Source organism: Canis lupus, chromosome 13 (genome assembly GCF_003254725.2).
Source record: "Canis lupus dingo isolate Sandy chromosome 13, ASM325472v2, whole genome shotgun sequence".
NCBI lineage: Eukaryota > Metazoa > Chordata > Mammalia > Carnivora > Canidae > Canis > Canis lupus.
This window is the reverse complement of record NC_064255.1, coordinates 35,243,030-35,270,968: the sequence shown is the minus strand read 5'-3', so window position 1 is coordinate 35,270,968 and position 27,939 is coordinate 35,243,030. Positions and strand designations below refer to the sequence as shown.

General features: G+C 46.8%; 1 protein-coding gene across 2 annotated transcripts in view; it reads left to right on the top strand.

Moving 5' to 3' along the window:
- The window catches only part of TRAPPC9 (trafficking protein particle complex subunit 9), a 543,982-nt gene that overhangs the window by 136,593 nt on the left and 379,450 nt on the right, over positions 1-27,939 (top strand). For both annotated transcript variants that reach the window (XM_025450136.3, XM_049092784.1), the window contains one exon: positions 11,103-11,255. In XM_025450136.3, coding sequence (XP_025305921.1) covers positions 11,103-11,255 — 153 coding nt within the window. The remainder of the gene's footprint in view (positions 1-11,102; positions 11,256-27,939) is intronic.

Sequence of the window (27,939 nt, the reverse complement as noted above, 5' to 3'; positions counted from 1 at the left end):
ACTCCAAATAAGCAAACACGTGCCCCACTTGAGGAAGACAGGCACCTCTGTTTAAATTTCCTAGGCTGACCTCTTAGCTTTCAGAAACCATCTTAGCTTCCTCCTTGTTCTCAGGTTTTTCCTGGAATGGTGAGATTTAACAGTACAGATGAACAAACATGCTCTTGCATTAAAACTGTAGCAACTTAAAGTAACTGGAAACTAGATAGTAAAGTCTACATAAGCCCCGCTGTCACGCGGGAAATGAAGCCAGGAAAGGTGAGGCAGTGAGAAGCAGGCTGGGAAGTGGGGACATTTCTGACAGCAAGGGGTCACTGGCTCCTCTGCTCCTAATCACAAAAGAGAACCTGTTACCCGGGCAGTTCTCAGGACCCAAGGGTTCTGTGACAAGTTGGCTGAAGTGCCACCCAAAGTTATAGTAAGAGTTACCTTCCCCGTGGAGTTTTATACCTCTTTTTGGCCTGGTCTGTTTCTGAGTTGCTTATATTATACTATTTTTATATAATTATTTTTTTGAAAATATGGCAACATAGGGCACAACTTTCAAAAGAAATCTTGTAGAAAAGTGGTTAATTACTTCTTAGAATTGTGAAAGCATGGAGTGCCTTGGGAACTCCGTTCCTCGATGTCTCTTTCCATTGTCAGGCCAAGTCCCACTTGCATGCTTGGGTGTGGACTCCAGTCAAAGGGAGCTGGGAGCAGGCTGCCATGGCCAGTAGTGGGTTAGGGGGCCAGGAGGGAGCTCCCCAGATCAGGCCGTCCTCAGTGGTAGGCTTAGCTGTTAGGATTCCCATTACAGTCTTTGGTGCCAGAACACTTGGGTTCCATCTTGACTTTGCCACTTACTGGTGGGATGATTTGGACCTTGGCTGTCACTTCTGTGGCAGTCCGCTTCCACGTGCCAGGAGAGGACTGTGTGGTCCCCCCAGGTGTTAAGATATGCGCGCCTCACATCCTGAGGGGTCAGTACGAAGTAGCTCCTCCTGTTACCCATTGTCATTGTCTTGATGCCACCTTCGCTCTTACTTTTTAAGTGTCTGTTCTTCTCTCACATTTATTAAGCATCTTTTTATGTAGCTTTCTTATGCTCAGTTTCTTAGCCTACCATTCAGAGAAACCTCCCATCTGGTTGCTGCCTGACTTTTTTTTTTTTTGCACAGACACTTGTCCAATACTCACCTTGTTTCTAGTACCGTGCTTGGGGAGAGGGCAGCAGTGACCCCCATCCTCATGGGGCTGGCGTGGGGGCAAGCCGGATGGTAGCCTGAGTGCTGTGATCATGAGGCAGTGGGAAGGTCCTCTCTCAGCTTTCCTTCCCACCGTTGACCCTCTGCCTGTTCATTTGTCAGTCTGTTGTCTACCAGTTGTCCACCCTTTTGCTCAAGTCTTCAGCAAGCCTTTCCTGTGCTCCTTCTGTGTGGTGGCCATTGTGTTGGGCCCTGGGACACCCAGGAATCAGCTCCAGGTCCCTGTCCTCTGGGCTGTGGAGAGTGCTTCCACAGTCTTTGTCGCCTGGCTGCCTGTGGCTACAGTTGGATGTATTCATGGCTCTCAGGTGTCCTGTGTGCCTCTCACATCCTGCCCATCATTCATATACCAGGCCGCACACCACCTTCCAAAAACTTTCCTGACCCCCTCAGAAGGAATCATGTCACTCCTCCTGTACTTTGCCTTGTTTACACTTTGTTACAGTAACACTTAACTTCACTTGGCTTTGTGTTACTCAACAATCAGGCATTTATATCACATTCTATATACTCCCCATGCCAGGCCCATGAATAATACATGAATCCTGTCCTGGAGGAGCTCACGATTCAGTGTGGGGAGTCAGGCATGTTCAATGAATGGGAGTGGATTCCAACTGCACATATTGTATTATTTCTGTCACCTGTGAGTAACCACAGTGAGTGGATTGACTGCTGTGCCTCCTAGGAAGACACTGACTTTCACAAATGTCTAGAACTCATCCAACTCTGCGTTCCCTTGTATGCATGACTACAGTGGCCGTCTCGAACAGGTCAGTTTGTTGTACGGTTGTAGGGTCATGGTGGAGAAGTTTACAAACTCTGTTCTTTGGGAGACCAAGTGAAATACCTTTTAGTCACTATCACAAGACATGATATGTTTAGCTCATTGGGAACATGGATGAGAAGTCAACAAGTAGGGCAGGAAGGGCAGAGGAAGTTAGGATGTCTGGCCCTGCATTTGGGAACTTTTTTTTTTTTTTTTTTAAGATTTTATTTATTTAAGAGAGAGAGAGAGAGCACAAGCAGGGGCAGGGGCAGAGAGAGAGGAGAAACAGACTCCCTGCTGAGGAGGGAGCCCAATGCAGGGCTTGATCCCAGGACCCCAGGATAATGACCTGAGCTGAAGGCTTTACTGACTGAGCCACCCAAGCACCCCGGTTTGTGAACTTTTTTTTTCTTTAGTTTGTGAACTTTTGAACATCAAATTCCCAGTTGGTTATTTGGGGCCAGGGTGTTGCACACTGATAGCACATAGCTGCTGCCGGCTGCTGCGATGTCCACTTCTGTGGGGCTTGGGCCTTCCCAAGAAGTGCAAACACCCAGGAATGCTGGTGCAAATAGTTAAAATGAGAAGGTGGGTGCCTGGGTGGTGCAGTCAGTTGGGCATCCATCTCTCTTTTTTTTTTTTTAAGATTTTATTTATTTATTCATGAGAGATACAGAGAGAGAGGCAGAGAGAGAGAAGCAAGCTTCATGCAGGGAACCTGACATGGGACTCAATCACAGGTCTCCAGGATCACACCCTGGGTCGAAGGCAGGTGCCAAATCGCTGACTCACCCAGGCATCCTGAGCATCCAACTCTTTTTTTTTTTTTAATAAATTAATTTTTATTGGTGTTCAATTTACCAACATACAGAATAACACCCAGTGCTCATCCCGTCAAGTGCCCCCCTCAGTGCCCATCACCCATTCACCCCCACCCCCCGCCCTCCTCCCCTTCCACCACCCCTAGTTCGTTTCCCAGAGTTAGGAGTCTTTATGTTCTGTCTCCCTTTCTGATATTTCCCACACATTTCTTCTCCCTTCCCTTATATTCCCTTTCACTATTATCTATATTCCCCAAATGAATGAGAACATATAATGTTTGTCCTTCTCCGATTGACTCACTTCACTCAGCCTAATACCCTCCAGTTCCATCCACGTTGAAGCAAATGGTGGGTATTTGTCATTTCTAATGGCTGAGTAATATTCCATTGTATACATAAACCACATCTTCTTTATCCATTCATCTTTTGATGGACACTGAGGCTCCTTCCACAGTTTGGCTATCGTGGACATTGCTGCTAGAAACATCGGGGTGCAGGTGTCCCGGCGTTTCATTGCATCTGAATCTTTGGGGTAAATCCCCAAAAGTGCAATTGCTGGGTCGTAGGGCAGGTCTATTTTTAACTCTTTGAGGAACCTCCACACAGTTTTCCAGAGTGGCTGCGCCAGTTCACATTCCCACCAACAGTGTAAGAGGGTTCCCTTTTCTCCGCATCCTCTCCAACATTTGTGGTTTCCTGCCTTGTTAATTTTCCCCATTCTCACTGTTGTGAGGTGGGATCTCATTGTGGTTTTGATTTGTATTTCCCTGATAGCAAGTGATGCGGAGCATTTTCTCATGTGCGTGTTGGCCATGTCTGTGTCTTCCTCTGTGAGATTTCTCTTCATGTCTTTTGCCCATTTCATGATTGGATTGTTTGTTTCTTTGGTGTTGAGTTTAAGAAGTTCTTTATAGATCTTGGAAACTAGCCCTTTATCTGATACGTCATTTGCAAAAATTTTCTCCCATGCTGTAGGTTGTCTTTTAGTTTTGTTGACTGTATCCTTTGCTGTGCAAAAGCTTCTTATCTTGATGAAGTCCCAATAGTTCGTTTTTGCTTTTGTTTCTTTTGCCTTCGTGGATGTATCTTGCAAGAAGTTACTGTGGCCGAGCATCCAACTCTTGATGTCGGTCTACTCAGGTCATGATCTCAGGGCTATGAGATTCAGCCCTGCATCGGGCTTCCTGCTCAGTGGGGAGTCTGCTTCTCACTCTCCCTCGGCCCCCTACTCATGCTCCCTCTCAAATCAATCAATCAATCTATCTATCTTTAAAATGAGGAAAATACATTTCTGAAAATTGAGATACAGCACTCTTTCGCAGACTTGTTGTTAGGGTTAGACAGGCCAGGATATTGGGGTAGGTGGGATCCTGGCTACACTGGCTCCTGTGTGGCCTTGGGCAGCTGGCCTGAGAGGGGACAGTAGCAGGACGTGTTCCAAGAGTCACTGTATGGATTCAGTGACACGGCGCGTGCCTCGTGGAAGTACTCTCTAGATGTCAGCTGTCCTGTGCTTGCTGTTTGGGTGACAGCACCTAGCTCGTGCTAGGTGTTCGTTTCCTGCCCCGTCCTCCTTCTGGGTTGTATCTGTGGGTGCCCCCACAGCCCAGCTGAGATCACAGTTGATAGAGTCTCTCTTACAATCCACTGCCTCTGACATCTGTGACACATCCAGCCTTCAGTGTTCTGCAGCCAGGACCACAGGGAGCCCTGAGGACATCTCACAGCTCATTTGAGCAGAGTTGATCTCTCAGTTGCAGCACTTTTTAGAAATGAAAACTCATCCAAATAGCCAAGAATAGCACTATAATTACAGGTTTTAGTTTAGTTTCCGCCCCCCTCCCCTGGTTATAAATTCCTGCTACGCTGGACTGTTGGCCAAGAGCATTAGTTCTTTCCTACAAATCTGGGCCCTCAGCAGGGCTACTTCCTAGTTCCAGCGACTAGGACAGCGAGTCCCATCTTTGGGCAGTCCATTAATTCAGCAGTTTTGAACCTGTTCTGTATGTGACAGTATTAAAAACTTTTAAACAATTTTTGGATTGAGAAGAACATCAGCTGTCACCTGGTCTGAGCTTTTGGGGACTTCTCTGCCCCCCAGCCTTGTTCCTTCCTATAATCTGAGATCTTCCACACAGGCTCGTTTCCCTTTATAGGCAGGGAGCACTTCTTATTTTTCTCTTTTCCTCAGAACTTAGTACTGTGCCTTCCCTTGGGATATTTAGTGGCTGTGCGGTGATTGCTCACTGAGTGAATGGAAGGGGCAGTAGTAGAATGTGAGAGGGAAACATGAACGTGGTGCTCTGGAGTTTCCAGAGGACTTCCACCTGCATTCTCTGGGCTACCCTGTGTGCCAGGCTACGTGCCAAGGCCTTGATGCCTCATTGTATCTTGGTGCCGACTCTAGTGTTGTCTCCACCCCGCTGATGAGGCATTTTGGGATGACAGAGGAGAACTGTCAGGGGCAGGGACTAATTCATACTTGTCTGATCCAGAAGCTCATGACTGGACCGTTACATTTTATTTCCTACCATCTCTTTTCAAGGTCCTATATCCTGTCACCTTAGTGATGTTTTCATTGTAAATACTCTGCACTCTGGTTGTGAAGCTGGGTGGCGGCTTAATGTTCCAGATGAGCTGCCAGAGGCAGAACATTTAGTGGAAAGAACCAGCTGTTGGCCAGGCCTGGCCCTGACCTTGGTGCTTTTACTTTAGCTGTTTGACTATGGATAAGTTGTTTAAACTCTCTGAGCTTTGGTTGCCTCTTCCATAATATGGGAATAATATAGCTACGGTCTGAAGTTAGAAGATAGAACTTAATAGATATTTATATCAAATATTTTTTTATAGAGGGGCTCCAGGGGAGGAATTTGTCTTGTTTGTCAGACCTTCCCCTCTCTGTCCTGCAGAACCAGTCAGGATAGGGAGTGGAAAGCAGAGGCAGAGCTGACCTCATTAGTTTGGACCAGCTTTTCCTAAGCCTGGTCAAGTTCTTTTTGGGCACTAGATCACCTGCCAGTTTGCACAATGCAGGAGAATTAATCCACTGCTGCAGAGAAGTCGATCTGTCTGGTGGATTGAGTATGGGAGCTCAGTGACACATGTGCCCCAGGTGATTGCTGTCCTCATCAGCTGTTCATGTTATTGTCTGGCCCTGATAGAGGGCCACCAGAGAAAGCAGTTCCATTGGCTTAGAATCGCACCTGCCTCTCCTGGGTGGGCACTGGTCCTCAGCATGTCCAGGCTGGGTTCACAGGGCTCCTCCTTATTACATTGGGGTGGTGGGGGTGGGGGGCTGGGGTGAATTCAGACACAGCAGTGAGTTGTTAGCGTGTTTGCATGCGTATGTTTATGAAAGTGTAATATATTACCTCATTGTAGAAAGTTGGAAGATAAAAACAGTTTGAAATTACCTGTGACCCCACTAGTCAGAGAGGACTGACCTTAGCTTACAGGTATGCTTTCTTCTTTCTTTTCCACGTGAACATTTTTATGCAGTGGTATCCTAGTGTACATTCAGTCTGGTAATCGGCTTTTTTCCTTCACTTTTCCCCCATCTGTTCTAAGTCTAAATCTGAAACATCTTGGAATGCATTTGTCCGTTCTACAGTGAATGCTTCCTGAGTGCCCCCCACGTGCCCAGTACTGTTCCTCATTGAGTGGGAAGGATATTGGTGGCAGCTCGCACTGCTGCGCACTTACTGAGTGCCAAGCGTAGGGCTGGAGACTCCACAAGACTTCTCTGCTCTGCACACAGCTCCGCAGAGGGGAGCGAGGCTGGTCCAGCAGGAATAACTAACACTGGGGTGGAGGCTGCACCTAAGCCAGACCTTTTCTGATTGATTTGCTTTCGTTAGCTCACTTCTTCTCCATGCAACCCATTTTATGAATGAGCACACTGAGGCACGTGGAAGTTTGTTGACTTATCTAAGGATGCTCAGCTAGAGCCATGAGTTGAACCAGGCAGTTATCTTCTGAACAGGGCATTCTTTTTTTTTTTTTTCCATAATTTTTTAATTGGAGTTCAATTTGCCAACATATAGTATAACACCCAGTGCTCATCCCATCAAGTGCCCCCCTCAGTGCCCATCACCCAGTCACCCCATCCCCCTGTCCAATTCCCCTTCCACTACCTTCTGTTCGTTTCCCAGAGTTCGGAGTCTCTCCTGGTTTGTCTCCCTCTCTGATTTTTCCCACTCATTTTCTCTCCTTGCCCCTATAATCTCTTTCACTATTTTTATATTCCCCATATGAGTAAAACCATAGGATGATTGTCCTTCTCCGATTGACTTATTTCACTCCGCATAATACCGTAAGTTCCATCCACTTTGAAGCAAATGGTGGGTATTTGTCGTTTCTAATGGCTGAATAATATTCCGTTGTATACATAAACCACATCTTCTTTATCCATCATCTGTCAATGGACACCGAGGCTCCTTCCACAGTTTGGCTATTGTGGACATTGCTGCTGTGAACATTGAGGTGCAGGTGTCCCGGTGTTTCACTGCATCTGTATCTTTGGGGTAAATCCCCAGCAGTGCAATTGCTGGGTCATAGAGCAGATCTATTTTTAACTTTTTGAGGAACCTACACACGGTTTTCCAGAGTGGCTGCACCAGTTCACATTCCCACCAACAGTGTAAGAGTGTTCCCTTTTCTCCGCATCCTCTCCAACATTTGTGATTTCCTGTCTTGCTAATTTTGCCCATTCTCCCTGGTGTGAGGTGGGATCTCATTGTGGTTTTGATTTGTGTTTCTAAACGGGGCATTCTTAACCAGCATGGTGCCTTGCCTCTCCAGGAAGTGGTGAGCTTCAAAGATGAGGTCTGGTCCCTGTCTTCCAGTTGTTGATTGACTGGTGGAAGAGTGAGGCGCTTGACACAGGTGGTGATGTTCTAACAGAGGTGGGCACTTCAGTGCTGTCGGGGCCCTGTACTCTGGTTCAGCAGGAAATGTACCCCAGAGCCGTCACCTGGTTCCTGCCTGTGCGAGGGAAACCTGTTTCTGAAACATAGGCCTGCTGGAATCTTTTGGAGGGAGGCCTCTGCAGAGGGCCTGAGTGTCCCAGCTGGTACTGGCACTTTGTACTGAGGTTGGCCGGTCCTGCTAGAGAGGATGGCTAGGCCATTTACAGAAGTTAGCATGCACTTCAGTCCCCCTGGGCCTTTGGGACCTGGCCTTCCAGCAGGGAGGGCCCAAATGATGCTCTGTCCTGGCATTTCATATCCCCTTGCATTCCAAAATAATTTACTGGATTGGAAAATAGAGATAATATAGTAATCGGGTTAACACATATTTATAGAATGTGAGTTACTGGGTCATTGAGAGGATTTTGGTCCCTTCATGGGTTTGGGAGCAAAGGCACTAACTACCATTCTGGAATTGGGCTCTGGCACACCCAGAGGCACAGCCAGTGGGCAGTGTGACTTCCAGGGCTGCCCTTGAGGCCAGGAGTCAGGTCACCTTGTAAAGTTGAATCAGTGTTTTCTAGAGGAGGCTGCTGCCCATGCTCACAGGTAGAAGAAACTCAGCAAACATGTAGAGTCTGTGCAGATGACTGCAGGAAGGTGAAGGCAGGGCCGGTGTGGGCATCATGCACATGCAGCGGCCCTGCCAGCATGTACAGGCCAGGCCCAGGGCCAACTGCATTTAAAAATTTTTTTTCTTTTTTAAAAAAATATTTAATTACTTAATTATGAGAGAGAGCACGTGCATAAGAGTGTGTGCACACACTCAGAGGGGGGAGGGGCAGAGGGAGAGGGACAGGCGACAGGCAGGCTCCGCATCTGAGGCAGGTCTGGATCCCACAACTCTGAGATCATCATGACCTGAGCTGAAACCAAGAATCAGGCGCTTAACTGACTGAGCCCCACATGTGCCCCTCCCACTCCGTCTTTTTAACCTGCCTGACTTCTTCCCACCTTCCCAGCCGTCTCTGAGCAGGATTCTCTCTGGGGTGTTGCATCTGTGGCTGCTGGCGCATCCACAACTGTCCCTGCTATCGTGACCCTGCCCCGTGTGGTCATGAGTCTTACGCCCCAGGAGCCAGCACGACTTGTGATTGCCATCCTTTTCCTAACTGCCTGTCTTTCCTGAGGTCATTCTGAATTAATGAGGTAACTGCATTTACAGAGCCTCTGAATGCTTTGTGAGCGAGTGGGATTGGCGCTGCTGCCGTGCCCCTGGCACTTATTGGGCACCCATCATAAGCCAAGTCTTGTGCTTCCTAGCTGAATGACCTTCATTGAGTATGTTTACCTTCTTGGTTTCCTGTGGGGATGATGGCCACTACTTGGCTGGCTTCGGGGGCGGTGGGGGGAGGGGGTCGGAGCAAGATAACCCGTGTGTGGAAAGAGTCTAGTATATTTGAGGTCTGCAGTGAGGACCTGCGTCAACAGATGGACGTGACATGGCTTCTGAGCACCTTGTGTGGACACTACCCTATCTGCTCCTGCTTGTTAGCATGCCTCTCCGAGGCTACTGAGAATAAGTGTGGTCTGGTAGGTGTGCCTTGCTTGGCTGGAGCGTGGCCAGCTCTGGAGGGCCCGTGCCTTGACCAAGTGCACCATGTGGATTGTGTTCACAACATGGGCTTTGGTCAAGCAAGCATTCCGTCTCCCATTGAATTCTTATGTGGGTGACTTCTGGGACCTGAGAGTAGGACTTTACACTTGATTGTGCCTCGAGCAACCTCCCTGTGGGAAGTGAATGAGTAGAATGGCCCTGGGACCGTGTGGTGCTCTGATTTTTGACCAGGGACAAGTCACTTAATCTCTTAAAGCCTTGCTGCCTTATTCTGACAGGACATTTAGCCCTGAGAATTGGTTCATAGAGAGGTAAGGTAACCCAGGGGTGGGAGCAGCAGCAAGTTGCTCCCACCTCGGGGCCTGAAGGGCCTGTAGGAGGAGGGGTAGTAGCAGAGCCGGGAACTGGGCCCTGAGCTGAGAACCACAGCAGGGCCTTCTTGGTGGAAGGAGGGGCCTGTTTTAATGATCTCCTATCACCTGGTTGGTGAGCAGAGGGTCTCGCCTTCACGTTAAGCAGATGGCCAAACGCATGATCCTTGGCCCCTGACAGTGATAATAGTGGTTTACTTGCCACACATACAGCCCCAGAGAGGAGGCCACTGTGTGCACACAGGGCCACGTGGAGGTCACACTTAGGAACAGAGTGAAGCCAGGGGCTGCGGGAGGCAGGTTCTGTAGTCCCAAGGGGGTGGGTGCCCCTGGCTCCAGTGAGGATGTCGTTGGCTTGTTTGAAGAGGTCCATGGGCTGGCAGGGAGCTGAAACCCGCCATTCAGGGGTAAGCAGGGACTGCTCCTGGGAGAAGCCCTGGGGTTGGGGGCATTCATGGATGCAGGCTGGGGGCCGGCCTTGTGTGGAGGCCAGTGCAGGCCCTCCTGGCTCCACCACAGGCCGAGACAGCACCTGATATTGGGCCCTGTTTTTAGGCCTACAGCCATGAAGGTGACCCAGCTGCTTCCAAATGGCACAAGTGGGGCCTCCCTGCCCTTCCTCCTTCCTGTCTGCCTCCCCCTGCTCCCAGTGCATTAGCGCCTTTAGTTTTTCCAGTGCTTCACAGACACTGCTTTGCTTCATCTGTAAAGCAGCCCTGTGATGTGGGAGTTGTCACCCCATTTCCACACAGAGATACCTTGGCGTAAAGGACCATTACCCTCCATCTGCTCCACTTAGAGAGGAAAAGCCATCAGACCCAAGGCCATCCGACTCTGACATGCAGGATATTTCAAAGGCGGAGGCAGATTTGCGGGAGGGTGTGGAGGCCCCCTCCGCAGGCGCTGTTCCAGGCTCGGCACCCAGTCCCCTGTTTCTGATTTTGAGTTCTTGTTTCCTGAGGAGGGTCTCTCCTACTGACTGTGCTGTTCCCACTCAGCATGGATCTGCTTCTCCTTAAGGTGATATAACCTAGATGGTCCTTGCGGTGGGGAAATTCAGTTTAGCTCCAATTCCATTTATAAGAGCAAAGGGTACATTGATTCTGTCGGTGAGAGGAAGCCTTGCAGAAGGAGCAAGGATGAGCTAGCCCCGAGCTTGGTGCTCTGCCCTTGTGCCTCACTCATGGGGACGGGTGACTGCATTGCAGCACCCATGAGTCTGGAATTTTCTTGGTACTTGGATCAATCACATTTTAAATGGTTTGCTTCTTCTTTTGCTTTTGAGGCTGCATCAGAATTTTCAGGGGGGCTCAGTAAGTCACATACTGCCTCAGTTCCACCCTCCTGATCACAACTGTCATTGTCGTTGTAGAAAAACTGTATGGTGACTTCTTGAGTTGGAACCTGGAAGAAACCCTTGCCCAGTTTCCTCTGCAACCAGGGAAGGTGGCCACTTTCGTGGTCAACATCAAGGTGAAGCTGGATTTCTCATGCCAGGAGAATCTCCTCCAAGACCTCAGTGACGGTAAGCCCCTGTGACCCCCACTCACCCCCTGGTCTTAACTAGCAGGTTGCAGTTCCTCTGTGCCTGCTGCTCGCTTGTCGTAACTTACTTGCCGTTCATATTAGCTCAAGCTGCTTGAGACTTCTCCTGGGCACTTAGTTTGCCTACAGAGTTCCTGTACAGATCTGAAAATAAAGAAGTACTTTCTAGTTAAATCATTTCTTAATTCACAGTCTTTACTATTGTATGCTCATTTGCCAGGAGGTCATCCTGAATGGGTGGAATTACTGCATTTTTTTCAAGTTTCACTGCTGTGATCTAATTAGCTGTGATGATAAAGCTCTCCTTCAGAGTTTGGTGGTTTCTCTAAGGAGGTGGCGCCTGGAGAAAAATGGGCATTTATACTTGTAGCGGTAGAGCCAGCTAATTAGGAGTAAGATTTACTAGGTTAATTGTGCCAGACTACGAATGGATGTGTGCATTCATACTTCCATTTGGAGGCATCGTGGGGTGTATTAGTTAGCTCAGGCTGCCATAACAAGATGCCACAGACAGTGTGTCCACACGTCAGAAACTGAATTTCTGCGGTTCCGAAGGCTGGAGGTCTGGGATCAGGGTGCTCACATGTGTCCCCTCCAGTTCTTATGAGGACAGCAGTCCTGTCAGATTAGGGCTCCACCCTTATGACCTCACTTAACCTTTATGGCCTTCTCACTTTTGGAGACAGGAGGCCCTGTCTCCAAATACAATCACGTCTGGGGTTAGGGTTTCAACACAGGAATTTTGGGGGCCACAACCATTCAGTGGTCTGAGACAACAGATTTTGTCAGTAGAACTTGCTGTGTAACTTCGGGTGAGCAACTTTGGCTTCTCTTAGTTTGCTAGTTTATGAAATGATCATCGCCATCTTTACGGTTGTTGGGAGGATTTGTACTCTACTCCACCTGCAGCATGGTGAGGGTTCAACAAATGTCAGTTAGGTTCTATCTCCCCATCACTCATCTGTACCATTACATGACATTTAGCTGTCTCTTCTTACAAAACAAGCAGTGGACTAGCCTCTTGGACAACAGAATGAGTAACAAGGAATGGTCTGTCTCCTGGAGGACAGTGATGATGGCAGCTAATATTTAAGAGGTTTACATAAATCAACTCACTGAATCCTTGCAGCAACCCTATGAAATAGGTGCTCTTAATGTCTCCATTTTACAAATGATGGCATTAAGGCCCAGGGAGGTTGAGTAATTTTCCAGAGGGCACACAGCTAGAAAGTGGCAGAACTGGGTCACGAATCCAGGCAGCCTGGCTCTGGAATCTGTCCTTGTAACCCTTCTGTGGCTCAGAGGGTCAGCCAGAAAAATAAATACGGGATTAGAGCGCCCCGAGACTCAGGGACCCAATGAGATGCAGCTCCCTTTATCTGGCAGGGTCCTGTAGGGGCTCCCGAGTTGATGTGGGGCTTGGGCCTGAACCAGGAAGTTTCCTCAACGAGGAAGCCTGGGTCCCCTGGGCCTTGTAAGGAATCAGCTGGTACACAGGCCTAGAGGCCTGTCAGTTATGAAGTGGGTTTTACCTCCAGGGACTAGATGTCTGTCTGTCTGGCTGTCTCTGGGACTCTGTTCCTAGCCAGTCTCAGTTGCGCCTGGGTGTTTAGTAAGGCTGCTGTTCCATTGAACTCAGGAAACAAAGGTTAGTTACAGTTTCATGTTCCCGTGATGGGGAACTCTTCCTCCGTCTCGTCCCTCTGAGGAATCTCTGGCCACATCGGCCACCTCGTCCCAGGAGCCTGCCCAGATGTCCTGCTTGACCCTTTGTCCTGGCACTGCTCTTACCCAAATTGCTTTCCCCCACCATCTGCAGACCCACCCCTGACGTTCAGATCACAGTTGAGGAGCCTCCCTGTGGAGAGGCCACCCTGACCACGTCAGCTGGACCAGCGCCCCCTCCCTCATCATTCTTGTCATAGTGCCTGCATTATTAACTGCACTTGTTCCCTGGAAGTATCGTGTTGGTTTTCCCGGTCCCTCTGTCTCCATCCTCTAGATGAGACCCCATCTTTCCTATTCAGGCTGTATTCACACTATCTGGGCCACAACGGAGAAAGAGCTATGGTACGTTAGTGGTCTGGATGTGGGAGCACCTCTCCCCCCTCCTTCTCCTAGTATGGGGCTCCACTCCTCAATGTCATTGCCTCTCAGGGCTCCACCTTGTGGCACTGTCACCCTGGGCATTAGGGTTTCAACATCAGAACTTGGAAGGGGGACCTAAACATTCAGTCCTTAACACTCTTCATGAAATTTACACTCCTGTGCTCTCTGCTGTTTAGCCATAACGAGCTTCCTCGTATAATACTAATATTTGGGGATCCCTGGGTGGCGCAGCTGTTTGGCGCCTGCCTTTGGCCCAGGGCGCGATCCTGGAGACCCGGGATCGAATCCCACATCGGGCTCCCGGTGCATGGAGCCTGCTTCTCCCTCTGCCTGTGTCTCTGCCTCTCTCTCTCTCTCTCTCTCTCTCTCTCTCATAAATAAATAAAAATTAAAAAAAAATACTAATATTTGATTAACATTTTTTGGTATATTATTAACAAAGGTAGAAAAGCAAATTTACTGTTGGACACATCAGAAACTGTGAAAATGTCAAGTGGATTTAACATTGTATCAGGACTTAAAGAATATCAGATAAGATGGATTTTTTTTTCCTGTTTGTAAACTGCTTGATATCACCAGACTACATTTTTCTGCAAGTAGACAGGGGGTTACAGAAAGAGGTTCTGACTTTTCTTTTTCCCAGGAAGGGAGTTTGGTAAAATAAATGGTGCCTGACACCTTTCCAGGGAGTGCTTGATTAGATATTGTCCCAGGGGCTTGTCAGGGCAGGGAGACTTCCAGCCGAGCTATCTGGCTGTGAGAGTGAAGGACAGGACACTGACCTGGCCACCTGCCAAAGGTGGCGTGCCCTCCCCGAGAGACACCACAGGAGGCCTCCAGGGGAAACCTTACCTGTCTTCGTTTTGGTGGCTATGAGTTTATGTGCTCAGGCAAGACAGGGTTTGTTATATTACGGTGTTTCTGCCTTTTGTTACAGAGCTCTGGAGCATTGCCTCTGCCTTTCCAAGCTGAAAGTAAAATTGTAGTCTGAGATTTGTATTCTGGGAATATCTTCTCTCCTTTAAAATAAAGCCAGATCAAAGGGAGCTAGGATTATGATCACTGAGTGCTTTTGTAAATGGAAGGCTGGCCTGATTTCCCATCAGTTAGCCACAGCACACGTGTGAAATAGGACATGGTTATTACTAACTGGATGCCCCCTTTACTGATGATAGTGAATAGAAGCTCTGGCTGGTACTTTCCGCAGCAAACTGAGAATCTTAATGTCCACAACCAGGGAGAGTTTTATAGAGTTTTATATGGGCACCAAGGCCCACGAAGGACCTTACGGGGTCGGGTAAGCGGGTGAGCGTCTTATGTGTAGTTTAGGCCAAGGATTCAATAACTTAAGAAACAAAACAAACAAACAAAAAAGAGAAAAGACAAAAGACTCCCCCAGACTCTCAAACACAGAGAGCACCCTGGCGGTTGCCAGAGCAGAGGTGGCTGGGGGGTGCCTGGGGGGCTGGGTGAAGTGGGCAAGGGGATTGGGAGTGCACTGACCCCGGTGGCCAGGGGCGTGTCAAGTCATTGTGTTGCACGCTTCAAGCTGATACCATATTGTGTGCCAGGGACTACTGTGGCCTCTGGGAACTGGGAGGTGACCCTTGTGTGGCTCTCAGTCCAACACTTTCAGAAACCGTCAGCTGAGGAGCACCTATGGGCCCAATTTGCTTTTCCAGTGTGGACTCAGATTAACTATGGGTACTGAAATTAGATGCCATTTTAAGAATTTAGAGCAATAAATATAGCTATCATGCAAACCAGGACACTGGAGTTGTGTGGGCTGTAGGTACATAGAGGAGAGTTAATATTTATCGAGTGATGTCAGGTGCTGCCTGTAAGCCTGGACTAGCCCCTTGATTTAGACTCTGGGAAGTAGATGATTTTATAAAATTATTCCCATTTTGTAACAACAGGTGGGAGGATGGTTGTCGATGAAAGGAGATTGAAGAGAAATCCAACAATAAAATGCTATGTGCAATCCTAATCCTGTCCTGGATTTAATAAAAAGACTCGAAGGACATTTTTGGGACCTCAGTGTTCTGGATGGGGCACAGGAGCAACTGCCTTCCTTGGCAGCCACCCCGCACAGCCTGGGAGGTGAGGGCTCGGCTCACATGCTCTCCGTGTCCCTGGGCTGAGGACCCAGCTGCTCTCGGCGTTGAGCTGTATCGCAGAGAGAGAGGGGTAACACCGCCCTCCTCAGTGTGATCTGTTGTGGATTTTATTGCTTCTGGTGTGTCAGCTCTTCTCCACTGGACTCCTGGACTTCCACAGAGGCTCTCTCATTTGTGGGTGATTGTCTAAATCAGCGTGCTTTTGGGGAAAGATCATAGAAAACTCTTACTCCTCCATCATAATGATGTCACTGTCTGCAAAAGTGGTTTTAAACTGCTTTTAGTAATTCTTTAAGAGATAATAATGGTATTGGTATTTGGACTGTGTATTAATGTGGAATAAAGTGAGTAATTAATTTTGTGGCCCTCTGATTCTAGCGTCTGGTCTTGAACTAGGATTCTTGTATAGAAGAAAAGAGGTAACAGATGTAAGAGAATAGAAATTAAGTAAAAACATTGAATAAAACTTGAATAAAAATAACAGCATGAAATTATGAGGTGTTGGGGCACCTGGGTGGCTCAATCAGTTGAGTAGCCAAATCTTGATTTTGGCTCAGGATCCTGGGGTCAAGCCCTGTGTTGGGCTCTGTGCTCAGCAGGGAGCCTGCTGGATGTTCTCTCCCTCTGCCTCTCCCTCTACTTGCATGACCTCTTTCTCTGTCTAAAAAAAAAAAAAAAAAAAAAAAAAAAAAAAATTAAAAAATGAAATTATGGGGCACCTGGGTGTCAGTTAAGTATCTGCCTTTGGCTCAGGTGATGATCTCAGGGCTGTGGATTGGGAGCCCCATGTCAGGCTCCCTGCTCAGCGGGAAGTCTGCTTCTCCCTGTTTCCCCACTCCTCTCCTTGCTCAGGCTTGTTCTTTCAAATAAATAAGTAAAATCTTTTTAAAAAGTGAAATTACAAGGTATTTAAAAATAAATCTGCTTGCCCTGTATACTGCCAAGGCCTGGAAACTGACCAGCCTCAGAGCAAGGAGCTCCACATCATGGTCTGGAAGCACTCTTCCCGACTCAGAGAAGCCAGGGCTCCTTGGAGAAGTGGCCTGTTCCTGGTCTGGAGCAGGAAGTTTAGTAAGACGATCTTGAAACATGGCATGAGACCTATAGCAAGGACGCTGTCAGTGTGAACTGACGTTGTGTCAGGAGGACCCGACCCAAAGGCGCTGCCGCTGACAGTTTGAGGATCACTAAGGGTGACAGCTGTTTTAATTCTGCATTCTTCGTGCTGCTAGAAAGAATCTTCCACCTTTGCAAATGACTGGGAACCAGTTCATTATTTTGAACGTGATAAGTAATGAGTATTCATTCTGCTTTTCTATGCATGTGGGCCAGTAGATGACCCAATAGTTGATGACAGGAGTTTCTCTTTACCCACGTGCTCCAGCTAACAGTAGAAGAGGGATGATAGAATCAGAATACCATCATTTTGTGGTCCCTGATAGATGAGTGGACCGGGACCATGAGCATCCACATAACAGAGTAAGAGACAACCACTGTGTTCCTCCTGGGGGGAGAACACATGCCTCTGGAACATCACATCTGAGACAGGTCGGTGCTCCAGATCCAGCTACCAATTTGCGGGGATTTGGACGACAGAACTTGTTAACCAGCACCAGTCCAGACCAGGGCTCTACAGCGCAACGACCCGCTTTCCTCAAGGGTAAAAGTGTGAGGGGAAAGAGGCATGGAGTCGGGGACAGCATGCACAGCAGGGTGAGTGTCCGTGCGCTCAAGGACACACTTAAAAATGATTAAAATGGTCAATTGGGCATGATGTGTATTTCATCCCCACCCCCAAAGGGATAAGAGGGCTTCCTGTAGTTAAACTTAGCCAACTTAAAACAGTGCATTTAAACACCATATTTGAAAATACCTTGTGCAACTAAGCCCAAGCGTGCACAGCTACATGCTCGGGTAGTAAGGCATTTAAAAGCTCGGAAATGACCGTGAGATTGGGGCCAGGCTAGCTTCAGGGGAGGGAGGATGTCGTGATGGGGATGGGGCCAACGGAGGGCTTCCAGGGGCTTGGCGGAGCCCCATTGCCCTAGCAGTGCACAGCTCTGCTAGATCTTCATTAAGCAGTGTACTGCACTGTGTGCAGCTTATGCAGCTTGATCACTATTGTATTTTACAGTAAAACGTTTTTAAAAGAACAAAAACATTACAAATGTTTTCATCATAGTGCTTTTGCATGATAGCTTTTTCATTGGATTGGAGGGAAACATTTTTTTTGTCCATGAGGTTTTATCTACGAAGGCATTGTCTTGGAGATCAAGTCGGGCCACTGCACATACCCTTTCCTGGGGGGATGTTTGAGCATAAGGAACGTTCCGCGATACTGACCACTTAGTGTTTTGATTTCACTGGGGTTGATGCTTTGGATGAAAACTGTCTTCCGCGGCTGCTGCTTCTGGACCTCGAACAAAAGCATCCCCTGCTTTTCATTACCTTTTTAATAATTTAATTTGGTTTTCTCTTTCTGTATATATTTTTTGGCTCGCAGTTTTTTAAGAGAGATGCGAGCTTTCTCTGCTGACCATTTCTGTCGGACATGTTAACTGAACGTGGCATTTCCGTTTGACTGTGGGCTCCGGCAATGCTTAGCAGCACACACCAGGCAAGACTAGATGGCAAGGAGGCTTGGGGAAATCTGGATGGGAAACCTGAGTCCCAGAAGGTGAAACGACTTGTTCACAGCCCTACGTAATGGTGCCAGGGTCTCTGCTCACCATGGGGACTTTTTTTATACCATTCTCTGCTCCTTCCCTCCATTAGGGAACAAACAGGATGATATTTCCAGGCATGTGTTTGTGGTGGTTGTAGAGAACGCGATGTAGTTCTGTGGACAAATGGAGACTTGGAAATTTTTATAATGGGTGTGTGATACTAGTACGTGGGAGGCATCTTACCCATGGCTGGGTGGAGGGTGGGAGAGGGTGATGCAAGATCCCGTCCTTTAGATTATCCACTCTTTTTGCATTTTGAGAAGGAACCAGCGGACATTGCTGAACAGAATTCATTCAGTCTCCTGAACTTTGATGCTGTGGAGAGAGGGTGCTTCTCTGCATCACGGAGCACCCCAACCGCCACATTCATTCAGAGATTTCTGATGAGCGTGTGCCTTGTCGCCTGCTGCCTGCGGACCATCCTCCCCATCCTCCTTCCACCTCGTGCACCACTTTTCACAGAGGCCACTGGGTAGAGGCGGTCTCAGCTTCCTTCTCGTGTCTGGAGTAGGTTTGTACTTCCATCTGTTTAATCCGGGAGGAAGAGGTCTCTCCTCTAATCCAAGGAAATTCCTTGACGTGTGTTCAGGATCCTTTCTCTTTAGACCTTTAAACTGGACCACTGGTTTTTTTAAGTCACAGTGTGTGGACAACACGCACCAGAGGCTGCTTGATAACATGCCGAGTCCTTGGCCTGCCAGCCCTTCTAAATCCGTCTCCAAGGGCGCTGGGCTGGGCTCTGTGTTTCTGACAAAGTCCCCTGGGGATTCCTCTGTGCACTGAGATCTGAACAGTTTTGTCCAGTCCTTCAGGAAATATGCTCGATCTTACAGTCTAGGTAACACAGAACAAACCCTCCCCTCACCCATGGATTTCTGTATCCCTGCTGCTTTTTCCTTCCCTCCCTGGTCTTTGTCCTCCTTTGGCTACTGAGGCCGGGTCCCTTTCTGGGTCAGGCCCCACTCACCAGCTGCCATGATGTCTGGGTGCCCCCTCCTCCCTTCAGACTTGTCCATATTAGTTCTTTTTGTCTATATTCCAACTAATGACTTTCCTAACAGTTGGTCCTTTGCCCTGCTTTTATGTCATATTGTCCTAAATGATTTTAAGAGCTCCCCAAACCTACAATTCCAGTGCTGTGCCGAGACTCTGAAATCTTTATTTCTGCTCCTGAATTCCACAGCTCTATTTTTAGCTGGCTTCCTGACATTGTCACCTGGCAGTCCCCAAAACAGCTCATGTGCAATCCATGTAAACTCTGATAGGCTGCAGCTCACTGCAGACCTGCTCCTCTTGCTTTGCTTCCTCTGTGGATGAAAGCTGTCACTGCACCCAGAAGTGGACTGTGCCCCTGCACTGCTAATGCTCCATCAGCTCCCCAGCAAGTCCTGTCTACTCTGTCTCCAAGAAACACCCCTGCATCCCTCCCCTTTTCCCCAGGAACCTTTGTAAGAACCTACTAATCTCCCTGCCACTGGCCTTGCCTTCTTGAATCCATCCTCTGTTATGTTTTTGCTTTTTCTTGAAAACAAATGTGCTTCTGACTTTGGTATATAAGGCCCTATATAATCTGGTCTCACCCTCCCCTCTGCCTTCCCGGCCTCATTTCTGCTGCTTTCCTTGCACTTCATACTTTGGCTGTTCTGAAATACTGTGTTGAGTTGCTGCCTTTTCTTCCACCTGCAATGACCATCAGCCTTCGTCTGCTAGCCCCAGCTTTCGTCACTTCCTCTTTGAAGGCCTCTCCTGGTGTGCGTGTTACTTTGGCATCTTTGAATGCTGTTCGTTTCTCCCATACTGTTCTTGCCCCCAGCACAGGGCTGGCTCAGAGGAGATGCCAAGCAAATATTTATTGAGTGAGGGATGACAGGCATGTCGTGAAGCCACATTGAGTGTTCCTGACCCAGAGGTCAGGAAAGGGAGAGCTGTCTGGGTCGGGATGATCACACTTTGATTTCTGGATGCAGGGCCCTTGAATGGTGCCTCACTGAAGGGTGAGCTCGACACCAGAGGGTAGGGATGGAGGCGATGGGATAGAGGTCTGGGTGGAGAGAGAGGCTCTGGGTAGGATGGTGGGGCAGGCAGGCTGTGGGAAGCCCGAAACTTGGGAAGAACCGTGGGCTTTATTGGAAGGTCCTGGAGAGCCACGAAGAGCTTTTCAGAAGGTCAATATGATGGAGATTGTTTTGAGAAGGTGAGTGGGTGGATTCACCTGGGTGTGGTAGGTGACAAGTGTCATAGATTAGGGGTGAGACTGATGGGTCTTAAGCAGGAGAGAGCCTGACTGGGGAGGAAGGCCTGGCAGCATCCCTTTCCCTGAAAGATTCCATGTGTTTGTGGCATAGAGTTTAGGAGCTGGCCAAGTAGTTTGATGAGCTCCTATCAGAATTTATTCTGTTCTCTTTGGAAAAAATGCGGTTTTTCTTGCCTGAAATACCTCATGCTTATTATGCTTAAGATAAGCTTTGCCTATGGGAAGGTGGACCTGTTCAGAATTGGATGCCCGAGGCTTTTACAGACGTGATTTTATGAAGGTGGCCAAGGATTTTACTGAATCGTCAGTTTCTGAGGCTGGAGAGTATCAGGGATGGGAAGGGACATTTATTGAATGCTCAGCATGTTCGGGGCATGTTGTTAAGGCACCTCCTGTTGGTTGCCCCTGAGGTGGTGCCGCTGTCCCATCAGGTGACACCCGCAACTCTGTGGCATCCCTCTCCTGGCATTGGTCTCTAGCTGCTGCAACTGTGTCTGCATGTTTGGTCTTGCTCACCATGTGCGTCTTAAGGCAGGGCCAGCGTCCTTTTGTGTCTTTAATGCCAGCCCCTGTAACTCCGTACCTGGAGCTCTCCATTTCCTCTTCTGAGTCCCCATAATCCTCTTCACCATTGCACCAGGAGCCTTAGAGCTCCACCCAAGACCCTCTTCTACTCTCTGAGTTCCGTCTCTCTTAAGAGTCTCTCATCTGTTCACATGGCTTCAGTAATCATCCCCCCAGGCCAGACATCTCTGTGCTCTTGGCCGGTGTATCTGACCACATGTCCTGGGAAGCTCTTCATTCACGCGGACAGGTGAATCTGGGTGGAGGTTTTTTTTGGTGGCTGCTCCCCATCCCCAGCTGTGGTGGGTTTCCATCAGTGCCCTTGTGCAGAGCCTTTGCTGCTCCTCCCCTTGCAGGTTAGGGCTTTGATCTCACAGGGAGAGGCTGGGATTAGTGCAGTGGCTGGCATTCCCCTCAGCCAGCTCCAAGGAGACACAGTTTCAGGATCCTACGGCAGCCCCCAGGAGCTTTACACTCTTGGAGCCCATACAAGGCCTTTAGTAATTCATTACTAGCTGAATCATTTCTAGCTGAACTTTGTTACTGGTTTTTCAGGTGTCCCTTGTGGGCAAATGCTGGGGGCCCTGTAGCTCCCCATCAACAGATTTAGGATTAGTTTTCCCTGTGACTTTATTTCTCTGATCAGTTTGGGAAAAGTTGGTTTTCAGTTTATCCAGCTTTTTCCTTAAGGATGGGAGCAAAGTTTCAGTTCTGTACATCTCCCAGCTGAGCTCAGAAATCTACCTCCTGTGTTGTAATGCAGACCTGTAGTCATTTGTCAGATCACACACTGCTTTTGTTTTGTGTCCAGTGGGTTATTGGCTTCCTTTCCGAAGGGCAAGGTTACCAACGCACCGGACGGCCCGTCTGTTGTGTTCAGCCCGTATTGCCCACCAGCCTCCTGACTCTCAAACTGTAACTTCTCCGCTCTGTGGCTCAGCCTCAGGAAAGGTCAGCTTGCACGGCATCCCTCATCCCTGGAGCTCTCAGGAGCACATCTATGGGTGAGAAAAAAGCTTCATAGCGCCTCGAAGCCAGGTTTATGTCCCAGACCCCTAATAACCTGCGGAGGTGCCTGTATCCTCGGGCCACTGTTAACCCTGCAGGTGGAAAGGTTGACTGTTCTCGGGTATAAATTCACGTGGGAAGACAACTTCCTGAACTACCAGGATAGAATGTAAACCCAGGGGCTGTCTTTCCTCAGCAACAGGTGATCCTTTGCCGGCCCCTGGTTGAAGCCTTCAGATCCCCGAGCTCCTTCCTCTCATTACTGCTATTCCGGCCCACCTGGTGGAGATTCACTGGCAAGCAAATAGGAAGGTGTTCAGTAGAGGGAATTCAGAATATTTTCCTTTTTCAAAGAGAAAGGGATGATTCTTCTGGATCACTGCAGGTTGGTTTACTGTGAGCTCTGGCTGTTGATTGCACCAAGTCTTGTTAGGTTTGTCTTTTAAGTCTTACCAGCCCTTCTCTCTAACCCCTTTGACCGTTTTGAGATTCTGGTTGGTCTCCCAGCTGCTCACTGTGCTCCCCTCTCTGTCTTCCTCGTCAACCTGGTCCTTCCCAAAGCAGAACCTGGCTGTGTTGTCCTGTTAGACGACTTCCCAGGGTTTTGGCATTGACTATGGATGAAGCTCCCAGTGTGGCTTATGTGGTCCGGCCATGGTGGCCTCTTTACCCTCATCCTAGCCCCTTCTCTGCTCATTGAGCTCGTATTTCAGAAACACAAAATTGCTTGTGTCTCTCTGATTTGCCGTGCTCTCTTAGGCTTACTTTCTGGGTGCAGACCAGTGGCCTTCAGACGTGCCTGCGCTTTGGAATCATGGCAGGGAATCTTTAAAACATTGTTTTGGTTCCCTGACTCCCCCAGACATGGTGATTTGATGGGCATGGAGGCGACCTGGGGCCCTGGGTTTATAAAGTGTTCCAGATGATTCTTGTGTGCAGCCAAGTTGTGGAACCACTGATAGGGACTGTTTTCCCTCTTGTTGGAAAACTCAGTCCTTATCTCGGTCCGGCTATTTCAGATTCTTGGCGACTTCAGACAGATGCAGCTGCTGCTCATTTTCCACTCCCTGCTAGGGTGAGTCTCCTCTCTGGCTTAGTGTTGAGGTTTTTAAATATTTTCTGTCCTTTGATCTTCCATATATATTTTAGAATCAGTTTGTCAGATTCCTTAAAGCAGTTTGTTAGAACGCTGAAGGGACTGTGTTGACCTATACATCAATTTGGGGAAAAATTGACATTTTTATGGGAGTCTCCATGTCTCTCAATATTGTCTGCCCTCTCAAATGTCTTTCAGTAACACTTTAATTTTCTCTATAAAGGTCTTAAAGTATTTTACTAGACTTATTCCCAGATACTTTATTTTTGTTATAAAGGTATTTGAATCTTTTTACAGAAATATATGCAATAATGAGCACAGATGTTACATATACAGCTGGATGAATTTTTATTTTTTAAAAGATTTTATTAGAGAGTGGGGATGGGGTGAGCAGAGGAAGAGAGAATCTCAGGCAGACTCCATGCTGAGCACAGAGCCCTACTTGGTGTTCAGTCTCACGACCCTGAGATCATGACCTGAGCTGAAGCCAGGAGTCAGACCCTTAAGTGACTGAGCCACTCAGGCACCCTTGGATGAATGTATATTTTCATACTCCTTCCTCCTTGCAACCAGCACCTAGAACTATATGGGATAACTTGCACCTCCTCTGGTTTCCTGGAGTTTTGTCACTGATGATGACCAGGAACAGAGATGACTGTAACTATGACTTCTGTCACCATAGATTAGTTTTGTCTGTTCTTGACTCATAGGGAAGAAATACAGCATACACTCTTGTGTATCTTTTTTTTTTTTTTTTTTTTTTTTTGGCTTTAAATGACACATTCAAGTTCTGGAGCTCAGAAGTTCAGAATCAGTGTTTTTTTTTTTTTTTTTTTTTTCCTACTCAACATTATGTTTGAGATTCGTGCATGTTGTTGCATGTTGCATTTGTTCCTTTTTATTGCTGGATGCTATTCCACTGGGTTAGCATATCATAATCGTGATTGATGTTTGAGTTGTTCCCAGCTTTTGGCTATTATGAATAGCTGTAATTTTTCTGGCACAGATATTTGGTTCATTTTTTTTAAAGATTTATTTATTCATGAGAGAGATATATAGAGAGGGAGAGAGACAAGCAGAGGGAGAAGCAGGCTCCATGCAGGGAACCCGATGTGGGACTCGATCCCGGGACTCCAGGATCACGCCCTGGGCTGAAGGCAGGCGCTAAACCGCAGAACCACCCAGGCTGCCCGGTGCATTTGTTTTGTATTAAGAGTCTGTTTCTTGGTTTTTCTGTTTCTTCCCCTCCCCACTCCATTTGCTCATTTATTTCTTAAATTCCACGTACGAGTGAAGTCATATGGTATTTGTTTTCCTCTGATTGATTTCACTTATAATAGTACCCTCTAGTTCCATGCATGTTGTTGCAAATGGCAAGATTTCATTCTTTTTGATGGTTAATACTCTATTGTACATATACCACATCTTCTTGATGCATTCATCAGTTGATGGATACTTAGGCTCTTTTCATAATTTGGCTATTATTGATAATGCTATGAATATTGGAGTGCACATATCCCTTCAAATCAGTATTTTTATATTCTTTGGGTAAATACTTAGGACTGCAGTTGCTGGGTCATAGGGTAGTTCTATTTTTAACTTTTTGAGGAATCTCCATACTGTTTTTCAGAGCGGCTACACCAGTTTGCATTCCTATGTGGTGAGAACAGTTAAGATCTTTTGTAGCAACTTTATGTAATATACGACGGTAAATATTATAGTAAATATTATATTGTAATGTAATAAATATAATTATAGTGCTGTGCACTAGATCCCCAGAAAGTATTCATCATCATTTTTTAAAAAAATTTTATTTATTCATGAGAGACACAGGCAGAGGGAGAAGCAGGCTCCATGCAGGGAGCCCAATGTGGGACTTGATCCCAGGACCCCAGGATCATACCCTGAGCTAAAGGCAGAGGCTCAACCACAGAGCTACCCAGGTGCCCCAAATGTATTCATCTTCTAATTGAAAGTTTGTACCGTTTAACCAACATTTCTCCATTTCTCTACCTCTCAGCCCCTGGTAACAACCATCATTCTCTCATTTCTGTGAATTTGGCTCTTTTAGATTCCACATATAAGTGATATATAGTATTTCTTTCTTGGACTTATTTCACTTAGCATAATGCTTTCAAGGTCCATCCACAATGTTGCAAAAGGCAAGATTTCTTTCTTTCTTATGTAATAATGTTGGATTGTATAAATGCCACATCTTCTTTACCCTATTACTGTGTAGATGGGTATTTAGGTGGTTTTTGTATCTCAGCTCTAATATTGCAATAAGTATGGGAGTCAGATACCTCCTTGAGGTCTTACTTAATTTCCTTAGGATATATGTATATTCGGAAGTGGGGTTGCTGGATCATAATGTAGTTCTAAAGTTTTGAGGGGGTCTCCATGCTATTTTCCATGGTAGCTGCACCATTTAATGTTACCATCATCAGTGCACAGGGATTTCTTCACATCCTCACCAACCCATCTCTCTCTTTTTTTTTTTTTTTTAAGATTTTATTTATTTATTCATGAGAGCGAGAGACAGAGACACAGGCAGAGGGAGAAGCAGACTCCATGCAGGGAGCCTGGAATGGGACTTGATCTTGGGACTCCGGGATCATGACCTGAGCCAAAGGCAGATGCTCAACCCCTGAACCACCCAGGTGCTTCCCCATACCTATTTTTTTGATGACTGCCATAATTGGTGTGAGGCAATAGCTCATTGTGGTTTGATTTGCATTTCCCTGATGATGAATGATGTAGAGCATCTTTTCACATACCTGTTGCCATCTGGAGCTCTTTCTTGGAAAAGTACTCAGGGATTCTCATTTTTAGATTGTTGGGTTGTTATTGGGTTGCATGTGTTCTTCATATATTACCAAATAGATGATTAGCAGAAATTTTCTTTCATTCTGTAGGTTTTCTTTTCACTTTGCTGGCTGTTTCTCTGGCTGTGCAGCAGCTTAATTTGCTCATTTTTGTTTTGGCTGCTTGTGCTTTTGGTGTCCTATGAAAAAATTGCTGCCAAGACCAATGCTAAGGTGGTTTCACCCTGTGTTTTCTTCTAGGATTTTCATTGTTAAAATTCCTATGTGTAAGTCTTAAGCTATTTTGAGTTATTTTTTCTGAATGGTGTCAGATAAGGCTCCAGTTTTGTTTTTCTGCTCGTGGTTATCCACTTTCCCCAATACTGCTTATTTATGAGACTATCCTTCCTTTTTGAGTATTCTTTGGCTCTCTTATCAAATATTAGTTGACAGTGTATGTGGGAGTTTATTTCTGGGCTCTCTGTTCTGTTAGTATGTGTGCCTTTTTTTTTTTAATTATTTATTTATGATAGTCACACAGAGAGAGAGAGAGAGAGAGAGGCAGAGACACAGGCAGAGGGAGAAGCAGGCTCCATGCACCGGGAGCCCGACGTGGGATTCGATCCCGGGTCTCCAGGATCGCGCCCTGGGCCAAAGGCAGGTGCTAAACCACTGCGCCACCCAGGGATCCCCCCCCCCTTTTTTTTTTTGACATCGCCATACTGTTTTGATTACTAAAGCTTTGTAGTATAGTTTGAAATCAAGAGGTGTGATACCTCCAAGTTTTTTTTTTTTTTTTTTTCTTTTTATTTCCCCTCAGGATTGCTTTTCTCTTTCTGTGAAAAATGCCTTGGAGTTTTGATAGGGATTGCATTGAATCTGTAGATGGTTTAGGGTAGAATGGACATTTTTGACACTATTCTTCCAATCCATGAACAGAGGATATCTCCATTTATATATGTCGTCAATTTCTTTCATCAAAGTCTTAACAGTTTTCAGTGTTTAGATCTTTCACTTTCTTGGTTAAATTTATTTCTAGGCATTTTACTGTTTTTGCTATTATGAATGGGATTTTCTTTATTTTTCTGGTGTTACTGCCTAGAAAACCAACTGGCTTCTGTATACTAGTATACTATCTTGTAAGTTTACTGAATTTGTTTAGACCTAACTTTTTTTGTTGTTGAGTTTTGAGGATTTTCTAGAAGATTAGATCATTTGCAGATAAACCCAATTTACTTCCTCCTTTCTGATTCAGATGCCTTTTATTCATCTTGCCTGATCCATCTGGCCAGGACTTCTCTTCTAATACCGTATTGAGTAAGAGTGTGAGAGTGGGCACCTTTGTCCTGTGCCTCGTCTCAGAGGAGAAGCCTTTCAGTGTCTCATCGTCGAGTAGGAGAACAGTGGGTTTATCATATATGCCTTTGTTATATTGACAAACATTCTTTCAACACCCAGTTTGAGGGTTTTTATTATGAAAAGATTTTGAATTTGGCAAATGCTTTTTCTGCATTTGTGGAGATGTTACGAATGTTACCCTTCATTCTGTTATTGTGGCATATCACCCTCATTGACTCATGTGTGTTGAGCTGCCTTTGCATCCCAGGGATGGCCCTCACTGAATCATGGTGTTTAATCCTCTTAATGTGCCATTGAATTAAGTTTACTGATGTTTTATTGATGATTTTTCCATCCGTATGCAGCCAGGGATATTGATCTGTAGTTTTCTGGTGGTCTTGGTCTGACTTTGGCATCTAGATAATCATACTGGCCTAGGAAAATGAGTTTGCAGTTCTCCTCAGGTTTTTGGGAGAGTTTGAGAAGAATTGGCATTAATTCTTTAAATGTTTGGAATTCACCAGTAAGGCCATTTTTGTTAACCTCTTTTAGCCTAGTTTTTGAGATAATTATTTTAAAGATTTTATTTATTCATTTTAGAGAATGGGCATGAGGAGGAGGAGGAGGGGTGGGAAGAGAGTGAGA